This window comes from Diadema antillarum, unplaced genomic scaffold, assembly GCF_040938485.1.
Source record: "Diadema antillarum isolate AM-2024a unplaced genomic scaffold, OU_Dant_1.0 scf00000035, whole genome shotgun sequence".
Classification (NCBI taxonomy): domain Eukaryota; kingdom Metazoa; phylum Echinodermata; class Echinoidea; order Diadematoida; family Diadematidae; genus Diadema; species Diadema antillarum.
In genome coordinates, this window is record NW_027270924.1 from 946,892 (window position 1) to 959,595 (window position 12,704).

The 12,704-nt window shown below is 43.3% G+C and overlaps 1 protein-coding gene across 1 annotated transcript in view; it reads left to right on the plus strand.

Moving 5' to 3' along the window:
* The window catches only part of LOC139744472 (uncharacterized), a 119,656-nt gene that overhangs the window by 52,042 nt on the left and 54,910 nt on the right, over positions 1-12,704 (plus strand). Inside the window, exon 4 of the mRNA XM_071654908.1 lies at positions 8,069-8,231. Coding sequence (XP_071511009.1) covers positions 8,069-8,231 — 163 coding nt within the window. The remainder of the gene's footprint in view (positions 1-8,068; positions 8,232-12,704) is intronic.

The following is a 12,704-nucleotide window of genomic DNA, read 5'->3' on the forward strand; positions in this document are numbered from 1 at the left end:
TACTGTTTGGTGCTTTAAAGAGTATGACAGTATTACAGAATATTGTTTTGAGTGAGTAGAAACTATGACAGAGCGATTTTATAGTATTGAGTTAAGTTCTGTGACGCCGAAAGAGTCAAATGTCAAGAAGTTCAGCACACGCCTACGTGTTCACAAATGTGTACGATAAATCGGGACACAGTCGCAGAAATGTCATCAAATTTGAGAGAAGAAAATCATGGAAATGCGGCGACACGCATTTGGCACTGATAACACTTTACGATATTGATGTCAAAGAGGAGAACTGTCGAGACCCGTGCGAAATCATCAATATCTACTCATTCTGGGTCAAGTTCAATGCGCAGAGTACCAACAAATGACTTGGGTAAAAAAAAAAAACAAGGGGGGGGGGGGAGGCGTCGTGATGTGGAATATCTTTGAGCTTGAAAATATATGTTTAAATGACTGAAATAACATTTTTATTTTGGTTTGTGTGTCCTCTGTGGATCGGAATTATTTAATCTATTTAGACGTAAATATTATTAGAAAGGGATTTAAAAGCACCCAAACCAGCAAAGCGAGTAAAAAAAAAAGTGAGAGGGGAGTAGAACTACCACAGCCCGCAGTACGTAGACATTTGCAAAACTTGGAACAAACGGTACAACCGTTAGGACTAGGTAATTATCTTTCATTACGCATAATGCGCATGACAGGGCTGACACTTTGTATTTTTCTTGCGATGTAGGGTGTATATATTTTATGTTTTCATTAAGCACACTTATCATACTCGGGTTTGCTTAGTTTGAACATGTGTAATTTTTACTCTCTGGTATATAGCCTATACCATTAAAAGATAGTTGTGTTTTCAGGGCAAAGTGTTTATTTAGGTATGCACACAACTTTGAAATGCTTGTCATCTGGTCTCCAGGTGTTCATTATCAAAAGCCTCTCTAAATAATTGCGTTTTCCAGGAATTCTTTCGTGTTGAGAATTGTTGGCTCCGCGAGAACGTAAACCGTTTTCGGTCTTGCTCAGCTGTAGTATTGCGTTACCTTTCGAGGAAGCGTGTAGGGAATGTAGAATTGATCATGCGTTTTTGGATACAGAGTATCATCCTTCTCCCTCCGAAACCAAGGTGAGGAAAGAGGCGCCCTCTTAACACACAAAAAAGAAAGCCATGGTAGAAATGGTGTTTGCAACCATCTGACCTTGTGTCGCCTTCTCTGGAGAGTCACGTCGGCCATATGTTCGATTACCACGTGCATAATATTGTAAGGGATTTGTGAGAAGGCGTTGGGCGGGGTACTGGGAAGTATGAAAAGACCAGATTCTTCTACCCACCGTGATCCCTCCTCCGAAGTTTAACTCCCATCACCCCACTAAGTCGAACGTAAATGCTGGTCTTGTCAGATAATGCACGAGTTTGGGGTGGGGTCGTCTCTGTCTGACCTAAACCAAACTTGATTTTGCCACCTGGGTCTGGCGCTAATTTGTCACTCGCATGTCGTACAGTAAGCAAGATTTCTTGAATTTCTTCCTTCCTCCGCAAAAGCCATTTGCCAGATGTGAGGCTGCGGCGTTGAACTCTGCGGGGTCAAGGGTCAGATGGGAGGAATTCTTATCTCTGCATTCCTTCCCAGATGGCCGCGAGTCCCCTGCTTGGCGATAAAGAAACGATAGAGTGCTGGTAGTGGTATTGATGCATTATCTATTACTCTATTTGTGTCATTTATGCATCAATGTTTCTGTCAAATTGTTAGACTGAGTTTCTTACTTTTCATCAGGGCAGAAAGGAAGACCTAACACCACTGGACGCTTATCGCCTGGACATGTAATTGGAAGACCACCTCTCTGGTACGACCAAAGGAGGGAGTACATTACATGTACCTCCAACAGCGAAGGAGAACGTTTACAGGCTACGCCAGCGTACCCATATTCAAACACTATTTCATGCACACACACACGCATGAAATACACACACTTTCATAATTACTCAGCATTAACTGCTATATAAGATAGAAATGTGGAAAATTCGAGAACATAGTGTGGTAATGGCTTCAGCAGTTCAATTTCCGGTGTCTGCAACCAGTGGGACTTATAGCAAAACACTATCTTTCTGATGGCGTGTGCCCAGGGGTCAGTGAACCACTGTGAGGTTATAGCTGTCGATGCCGGTGAAAGGAAAGTTATTTTCCTTGACCCGCTGCCCGTTCATCATTTTCGTCGTCTTCGTCGGGTCTTCGTTGCCGAACTGAGGAACAGTTCTAGACACGGAGATAACCTTCTCATCCTCTTCTGCAGTAGTTTGACACATGAACATAACGCCTTTTCCGTTTCCGGTTCATCGCCCATATGCCGAGCTCTTTTTCTCCCTCACGGGAAGAAGGCCTGCTGCTTACTTGGCAGATTTTTGACCACGTCAAGAATTCAACGAATTTTCCTAGATCGGAGGATAGAGCTATTGTGAACCCAGATCAATTAAGAGATCTTGGAAGGTGAAATCATCTGTTGTACATAGCTGGATGGATAGATAGATCGATCGATTGATAGATAGCAAGATAGATAGATAGGCCTACTTATGGAAAGAGTGGGAGAGGGAGGGACGTAGTAAATACTAGTAAGGGGGAAGAAATTCGAAGGTAAACTCACAGCCGGGGCAGGGAGGTGGGAGGGTCTCTCCCTTCTCCCAGGTCACAGTAGAGAGACGTTGGTTTTTCAGTACACTCCTGTGAGTGTACCGTAAAGTCATGGAGCTGCTGTTTTGTTGCTCCAATGTGACACACACTCTTCCATCGGTGTACTACTGGTGAGGTGGTCTCCCTGGTACGTGCATTCAGAGCCCTGTAGCCCCGCACGTATTGTGCGATCACCTGATGACACTGGAGCTATTTATTTCGGCATACAGGTGGGCGTGGTGGGTAGGAGTGGTAGGGGTGGGAGAGGATGGGATGGGAGGAATAAGACGGTTGGTGGATGTCAACACCCATTGGTATCATACACACTGTATGTATGGATAAGGACGTTTTCGACCCATTTTTTCTTGGCCTGGCTCAGCATGCTGCGATGCCGACTTTATTATACGGGCGCGCCTTGCATGACTGCCGCAGATGTATTACCTTTGTCGCTTTTCGAGTGTGTGTGATCTGATCATACGAAGTCGAGTGTCTGACAGGGCTCGTGAGGGGTGTACCATTGCAAACAGGTGAAAAGAGTGGGAAACCATGGAGTTTCGTAGCTCCATGAGCAGATTGAGCATGCAGTGTCAGACATGTCGTGCGATCCAGTGCCACACCGCGTTAGCTTGACCCGTTGAAGACCTATCCACAGTACACTCGTGCAAGTGTCTATGGGAAATGCATGTTTCATACCACAGTCAGCTCGTCATCAATGAGTTAAAAGAATACCATGAAATCAGCTTTTCAAGAGGGTAGAAGTTCCCTTAAACTCCGACATGAAATGGGAGTGATATAGTATTATAAAGTTTCATATGTTTTACCCGAAAGAGTGATAGGTGCCTTTCATTGTTAATGTAAATGTCATAAATGTGATCCTCTCTATATCGTTTTTTTTGGTCCCGTTGGTGTTGTTATTGAAATGATAACTGTGTTAGAAATTGAAAACGCAACCAAATGAATGTGACATGCCTTTCATATGGAGGAATTATGTTAGGACTTGTCCAAGTGGTGTACAAAATTAGTTCAAATTAGGTGGATATGTGATTAGCATGGAAGAAATGGACAATAAACTTTGGCGAAAAGAGCGTACGATACACGGTTTGAAACAAAAGCTAAGTTTTGTTGAGATCAAAGGGTTTAGTCTGTCAATCTCTGAGAGTTAAGTTCCACTAAATAACTCGCGTCCTGGTTGAATATTTCATCAAAAGGGATGCTGGCGATTGAGGAGCCTTGTGACTACCACTTAAACGACAGAATCTGGCGCTGACTGCCGTATTATTCCCTTCAAAGTGTTCTTGTGTGAATTGTTCCATCATTGAGCTCACAAATGGGAAAAATCATTGAGGATAGATTTCATCATGCACACACTCATTCTAAAAAAAAAAAAAATGTTTCTTAACGACGACCTTCTGGTTACGGTGCAGGAAGTTTATGAAATATGTTGACTGCACATTTCTCCTTCGCCTGGAGGTAGAATAGAAAGCCCTCTTCATTTCAAATTGATAACGTCACCTGAAACGGAAAAGTAAAATCCTATTCCCGCGATCGTTATCGTTGCCGCAAGCGAATGACCCAGGGTTCAACTCATCATCTGTCGGGGGTAGCAGACCGGGGAACAAGTCTAGGCCAGACGTATAAATCACACAGCAAAGAGGCGGATGGTAACATGAATGCTTTTTCTCGAGGGACGCGCACTTTTCGCCACTCGTGCAAGTTGCATCCCTATTCGGATGGTTTTGATTGTGGTCGTCGTCCCCGTTCATAAAAAACTGACGTCAGGGCCAGCATTTGGGAGCTTACTTTCGTCAAGGGGACAAAAGCTTCACGTGATGTCTTGGTAGTTATCGATCCCAATGGATTCATTAAATACTCCCTCTTGAAGAGACCTGGTTGTCGTGGGAAATCACTCCTACGACCCTCTGCCCCTGCACGGATTCTTTACGCAGGCCCTCTTTTACCCTTTGCAATGATGGATCGCCAAGTGGTATAAATCCTGGCAAGGAACGGAGCTATTAATAGAGCAATAACATTTACCGATGGTCAAATGGCTGAAGTTTTGAGGACGGTAATTATGGGCGTGGTTACTGCCTTCCCCTGCAAAGATGCTGAGCAGTTAAACGAGCCAAATCTAGGTAAGCTCTTTGATGGTTGGAAGTGAACTCTTCAATTCAGTGGGAGGATATCAGATTGTGAACTGTCGTCTCCTTGGCAACCGCTTCCATTGATCGATGAGCTTGCCTCCACCTTGATCTGAAGACGCAAAAACTTGAATAATGATCCGAAGGTCCAAAGTTAAAAGACCACTTCCACTTCCCACCTTACACACGGAGCTTCCAGTTCTCCCTGATTCTGCAGATAGGTCTCTGTCAACTGTAAAATTTCTGCATGTCTTGACAAGAGAATATTAAATCTGTGAAATCTTGGTAATCAGATTAGATTAAGAAGTGCATGTGAAATAGCGGTATCTTTCTGATTGCCCTTTTCTACCTTCCTGTATTTTGATACGTGAATATTGACTGATGATGATACGTCTGTTCTGCCGCTGTTCCTGGCATTTTGCCACCACGATGGTGCCATGAATGATACATCAATATAATTACATGATGTGATTTTGCCTGCTAGGAGCAAATTGCACTGTTTCAAAATAACTTCTCGCAATGCGATCTGAGTTTTCTTTGAATCTTTCAATATCAGAGAGAGAGCCACAAGAGACCCAAGAGGACGGGAACGTGAGGATTTCTCGTGATGAAGTCAAAACATCACGTCTTGGAAAAAAAAAATCAGCCCGAACGCAGAGATGGAGGAGAATCCACGTGGAGATATCCGAGAGAATGACCTTTCACCGGGTTTTGACCCCGCGTCATTCTAAAAGCGGCAGCTGGGGATGGCAGCGACAGATGTACGGTCTACAATCAGAGAGGAGAAAATTTGGGAGATTGGTTGGAATCTCGTCAATATTACAATACCATCGTCAGAAGGAATGCGAAGCCATTGATACTTACGAGGCCGCAACTTGTCATTATAACTCAATCGTCCAAAATTGGGGCGTGAAGCTGTTAAGTGGTGACCCATTAAAGATGATGCCCTCTTCTCTGTTTTCCTCCCTCGCGTAAACCCACAAGGGCAAGTGGACGCTTCCTAAATTCGCTGCTCTTGCTTTTAGGAGGGAGTTGTTGCGACGTGGGTAATCTTGACAGTGCTGGAACCTGCCATCCGTTTTACTCCTATTAGTTAATAGAAGAAGAAAATGTTCCGCCTCTTCTTGTTCTCTCCTCTTCAGTTTCCAGTAACTTCTCATCCTTATCGGCTTATTCTCATCATCCTCCAAAGCACTGTCTCCATCCTTTTCCATGTCCTGTCTATTGCTCTGTGATCAATCCTTCTCTACATGCATAATCTCTTTCTTCTATTATGATGATAATGATAAGGTCTTATTTAACGAACATAGTTAGCCTCTTCGGTCTAAACACTTCTTCCATAGAGTCACCTGCCATCATCATTACCCTAGCATTGCCAGGGATCTATTCATTTATTCACTTGGCTCAAGTGGTATATGGTGGGCAAAACATCTCAACAAAAGATGAACACACCGGTCAGGATTCGGACCCAAGATCCTCATCCATAGCCCGTTAAGCCGCATCCACCACCTCCGGGTCATTACTTTATATAGTCCCACCCTCCTTCTCCAGAGCAGTATCACCAAAAAGTTGAGAAAACGGTTTACAGAACGATGTCTTGTCGACAGTACAAACCAACCTGAACAGAAGACTTCACGGGACTATGATATGAAGGATAAGGCCACCGGAAATCCGTCCTTACGAAGTTCGCAAGTTGCGTTTGTGTCCTACATCAAAATGTGAATGACCTCATGAGTGAAATCATTGACAACCTTGTACTACGCAATGTCAATGACATTTTGAGGTGAAGGCTCAAATGTGGAGTTGATGATATCAAAGTGTGTGTGCTTGTCCCTGTTGGGGTGGGTTTTGCATGATAATGACCCTCGAAGGAAAGACCACTTGGCGCGTTAGGGCTATTTGACTCAATTAGTGGCTGTTTCCGTCCAAAATTGACTACAAATTCTGTCGGCGTATCGAACGGACAGGTTGGAGACCTCTTCCCCTTGACTTGCCCCTTGGAAATGGGCGCTGATTGTGATGACACGGGCAGATGGCACGCTTCCCCAGCATACCATGTCTTGCTAACCCATCTGCCGAGTCGAAGGTAGCAGGAAGTTTGTGGTCGATGCCATCCGTCTTCTTTATGTCTTTCGCCTCTACAATCTCCTACAGCTGGTCAGACGATTTTCCCGAGTGTTGCTCTTCCCGTTTACCAAGTCTCTCTGTCTTTCTCTCTTCGTGTGGTCGAAAATCAAAACCATGGCAAAAAATCACATAATTCTTGGTCCTTCTTACTTTCTTTATGTGTGTGTGAGAGTTTGTTTTATTTTGGGATGGAGGAGGGTTCATCATGACGCACGTGAAAAAAAAAAAAACACTTTGCGCTGCGCCACCAAAGGACTTTAAAATGTAAATGCTGATGCGGATACATATTTGTCATAATAATCGACCTACTGGTACTGCACACGGACGTTGGCGTTCCATCATATCTAATTTCTTTTTTTTTTTTTTAGGTGGCCTCAAGGATTAGTATTGAAACGGAACATCTCTACCGTATACTCCTAGTGAAGAAATTTCACCTTTCTCGTTTCTGAGCCTACACAATTATAGGCCTACCTTATCCCATGGAGCTACATGCTCCAAGCATTTACATTATCCTTTCTAGATACACAGGAAAGTCCGTCTTGGTTTATGTGTAATCATGTTTAGCTACGGTCACAAAGGTTCGTACGAACGATGCGTTCGTACGAATGGCACTGTTCGTACGAATTCTTTAGTTCGTGCGGCCGCCTTACGAAGAGAGGGTTTCGTACGAAAAAAAAAAAAAAACGTGGACAAGACCATCCACCAAGCTATGAACTTACGAACGGTCTACGAACGCTGGTTTCGTACGGCCTTCTTAAGAACATCTTACGAAATTGTCTAAAATCGTTCGTACGGCGTTCGTAACAGTTCTCAATGGTATTTGTGACCGAGCCATTAGTATTTGTACGAGTATCCTCTCTTTCTCTATTGTGATGCTTCATAATTGAGAACGAGGTTAAATCAACGCAGTGTCCACCTCTGTGATTTTGTCTCGGAGGATTAATATACAGTACGACTATTGTTTATTAAATTATCCATGGTGCTGTGGACGTCTTTATTGCTTTGATGATAGTGATATTATCTTCATTATCAATTCATTATTCTTAGAATTGATTAATATTATTATCATTATTTCCATTGTAATTAGTTATTCTTACTACTTCATTCTCTAAACTTACACCGTTTCGTCTATGTCTTGGTCTCCTTTAGGTGGCATCGGGTAGCATTTCGGGTCAGCGGCGACCAAGTGACACTCACAATCAACTGCATGAACCCACAGAAGCAGACGATCAAGAGGTCGGTCGGTCCCTCCAACATCGACCTCGACGGCCTTCTCATCTTCGGGAACAGCATCAGCGGAACACACTTCGAAGTGAGTGGGGCATTCCGATTTGCTGCTCTTGTGTGATTGTGTGTGTGGGTGGGTGTGTGTCTGTGCGATTGTGTGTGATACTGTGCTTGTGTATGAGATACAGTAGTTAGTAGGCCCTATTAATAAGTGCGTTAGATTGTGCGTGTTTGGGTGCGTGTGCTGGCGTTTGTTTGTAAATGTCCGTAATCTTTCTTTGCTCTTTTTTTTTACCTACTCTTCCTGCCACTACATGCCTACATAGTTCAGAATTACATAGGCCTAACTAACAAAAGTTTCGTCGTGAGGTCAGACTTGGAGCAAAGATTGTATAAAAACTGTAAAGTTTTGACAGCACGACACGGAACGGTCTTATTGGTAGTATATTTCTTTCCAATGTGAAACACATATTCAGCACTTTGTTCGATTCCTGCTCGTTCGCAAGCTTCTTGCTTGTTCGGCCTTTGCTTTGACGTCAAAAGTTAGCTCCATAGTTTCATATAGTACATCCGAAACCAAAAAGCAATGTGCTTACTGAAGAGCCTGCAAGACGCTTCGGTTGTCCACGTCTTTTGGACAGATACTGGACTCTTGAGAGGGATTAATTAAAGAAACTTTTCACAGCCATAAATTATCATTACTGCGGAAATGGGTAGGCCTACACCGAATAAAAAGTGTACCCTCGCGACAATCGTGACGATATCGTCTGCTCTCCCAGCACCGTCGAACAATAGAACAGAGAGAGAGAGAGAGAGAGAGAGACATACACACACACACATGCAATGAGAGACAGACAGACAGACCAGTTGGACAGACATACAGATAGAGAAGCAAATATAGCTAGAGAAAACAGGAGGATGATAGAGATACAGGAGACAAAAAGACAGAAAGATCATTGGATAAAAGGGCTTTCCCAAGTCTGAGGAACTGATGAATGGGAAAGGGAGAATTTTGTTGTCAAAGTGCCGAGTTAGACGCGGCCGGGTGGCCGGGAGGAGGTGACTGGTACGTGGAAGGACGTCAACTAGACACATTCAGACATGAGAGATATTACACTCACTCTGTTTGGAGAGATAATGGTCTCGCATTCTTGAATTCACCACGAGGAAGTCAAGAGATCATACCAGCCTGCTCAACTGACATCAATCAATGACCTCGGCTTCAAGCTGTGGAAAGCTACAGCAGAAGGTCTCAAGTGGCTCCACCGTTCAAAAAAAGAAAAAAAAAGTAAATGCAAGGGGTTTTGTCTGGGTCACCGCGCCTCAAAGATCTTCCATGGACGGATTTGGGAGTTGTGGTACAAGCGTGCCACCGTTTGTGTCTGTGGAAAAAGACGTTACGATGCAATTTTTTTTTAAATGCACCGCACATCTCGAAGGTAGTTTGCGAGGAGAAATGTATCCCCCTCTTTACCTCCAGCCAGCTATCACCAGCCGATTGCGTGCAGATTAAACCATGGTTGCCATGGACACCCTACCGTTGTGGAAGCCGCGGTTCATGGCGTGTAGGTACGTCCTAGTCTGGTCACTGTCGCTTGATCCTCTTGCAAATAAAGACAGTGATCCTTACGTAGGCATTTATTATGCCTCCGCCACGAAGTGGTGCCGGAGGCATTATTTTCATAAATATGTCTGCAGTGGGGCATTAGGATGTAATGACTGCGATGTGGTTATATCGAAATTGCTTGTAAGTATTTATAAAGTGGGAAAGTGAGGAATGTAGAGAGTAGTGAAAAATGAAAACAATAGGAAGAATCATGAATGCTTGGACAGACCGAACTACGCAACTGAATATAGGCGTACTGTTTACAACCTGGATAGAGAGGAGTAAAGATGGAGACAGGCAGATAGATTAATAGGAAGAGGACAGACAGAAGTGTAAGAGAGAGAGAGAGAAAGTGTGTGTGTGTGTGTGTGTGTGAGTGAAATAAAGTAGAAACGACAATTGAAGATTGTTTTCATTATTACGATGTTTTTATCCGCTACCAAGAGACAGATGGTCACTGTAACTGTACACGTTATGTGGCAAACCTCTATGAAAGTGCGGAACAGACGAAGGAAAAGAAGAAGAAGAAGAAGAAGAAAGAAACAACAAGAAGTGCACAGACGTCTTTGGTCGTATTGGAAATAGTCGTGCAGATGTAACAGCAAAAGCATGCATCCAGACGCTATTGGGGGATATTTAGGGCAGACCCCTTCCCTACCCAAAGCCGGTTCACAGGATTGATTACGAGTATAAACTGGCTTTAAAAAAAGAGTGCATTGATGCTCTGATATGATGGAAAGACGAATATTCATTTGACGAAAATGTATGTCGGTTCGTAGTTCTTGCGTTGTTCACTCAAACGCAAAAGAGAAAAGCAGCGAACCCTAGATCGAGAGTAAACTTGCGAGATTCTTTCGGATTTCTGTAGTGGGATGCCGTCACTCAGAACGAGGATATACGTGACATCTCTGTCTTTATAATTATCTGTCTGTCTGTCTATCATTGTGTACCTCCGCCCTGAACAATACCAGAAGCATACTCAGTAGTTTAATGGACTTTCTTGCTAGCTGTCAAGCACACTCACAAAATAGGAAAGTAGGCCTACCTCTACAAATACCAAGTCCAGACTTGGCGATTTGTACCTACAAGCATGGATCTATATGGACATGCTACAAGACACATTATTTATTTGAACAAAAGCAGTGTCAGTTATTTTCGCGCGCCAAGTATGTTACATGATGCGCACGTGTTGATCGTCCACCCCCTGGAGTTGAAATGGTCTTCTACCGGTCGTAGAACGAACAGGTGCTCTTCAACTTCTGCAAAAGGGCGTAAGTTGAATTTTCGCGAAATCGTTCTTCTCTTACTATCTCCGGAGCAAAATATTGAGAGATGTTTTTAGGGGACAATTTTGTCAAGTCTGCTATTTGGAGCTACTAAATTTTCGCCCAATGTAACCCTGTCGTTGTTCATATTTTAGTCTCGTCTCTCCAACATGGAAACAAATTCCAGATGGCACTTGCGTCCTTCGTAGACTGGCTAAAGAAAAAAAGTAGCGCAAGGCGGCTAGGTTGACCCGAAAAAGTTCAGCCTCTTGAAATTTTTGCAGTTAGTGAACATTTGATAGCGCTCCCGGGACACACATTATGAGCTCAGGAGGTGACCCGTGATGGGAGAGACTGTATACAAGAAGTTGGTATACAGCCCCACACTCTCCCCCTTTTCCTTTCTGGTTTGGCCCTCTCCGGGTCCTCAGACAACCGAATCCACAGGAAACGTCTACTTTGGGGGCAGGGCAGCGAAGTGGTCTCGAATGTTACAAATTTGGATCCACTGTAAAATACACTGTATAATGATTTATATAAAGACAACTTACAGAAAAATAAACTGTGACAAGAAACAAGTATCAAAGATCGATGAAAATATCAGTTCCCAACGTCTTCCGCCGACCCACTGCCGCAGACAACATCTCGTTTTAACGAAGAAAAAAAAAGGCGATTTTGTGTGATGAAAGATGCAATTATTACTTCCTCGGGCCTGCTTGTTATTTTCATGATAAAATTCATGTGAGTTTCGCTTTTGTTGTTGTTGTTGTTGTGGGGGACAGATTAGTTAATGAAGTATTTTCTCAGGATGAACTGCCTAGAAGATTTTTTATATTACAAAGACTCATTACATCATGGACGACGTGTTTGTTGTACTTACCGTGAATTGTCAGCTCGAATATAAAGTATTTGCCTAATGGGTAGACTGTGATTGCTCTGATAATAAACGGAGTATTTATCCATTTATGTCACGAAGGGTGATTTAATGATTACAGAGCTCTAAACGTTTATGCAACAACTTGTACACATATATGGTAGGTGTTTGGAGGTGGTTGTACGTGTAGTTAGGTGTGCTAGCATAGAGACAGGCTATGCCACTATGGGAATGGGAAGGAGAAAATATTTTCCCGGTACAACATTCCCACGGTGACTGACCGTGAAACAAATGAGTTGGGTTATCGCCCTATAACCTCACAGGACTGACTATTCTTAGCAACCCCGTTGGTATCGATAGTACGCATTCGCCCGCGAAAGTCTTTAAAAAATAAAAAGGAGAAAAACACGCAAACAAACCAAACAGCAAATAAAAAACGAGCTGAAGTGGTGTGGTTATCATTCAAAGTATGTTTGGCAACGTTGCTGTTTTGTAGGCTCCCTGTGTAGCTTGCTGTAATTAAGTAAGTTGGATACCATCATCACAAAAGGAAAGAAAGAAATAAGCTACAAACAAACAAACAAACAAACAAACCAAAACGCACACATCGCACCACAGCTGTAGGGCTTTTATATTTCTATCTTTGGGTCTATGTAAGAAATCAAGGAAGTACCCCTTTAATTCAGCATTGCTTTACTGAGCATTAAAGAAAGACAGCACTTGCGTTTTCAGACTACTGAAGAGGAACTATGTGGATTATGGCCTTGAACATTACGATGGGGTCGGTAATCGCTGAATCGCGCTTCCCCAAAA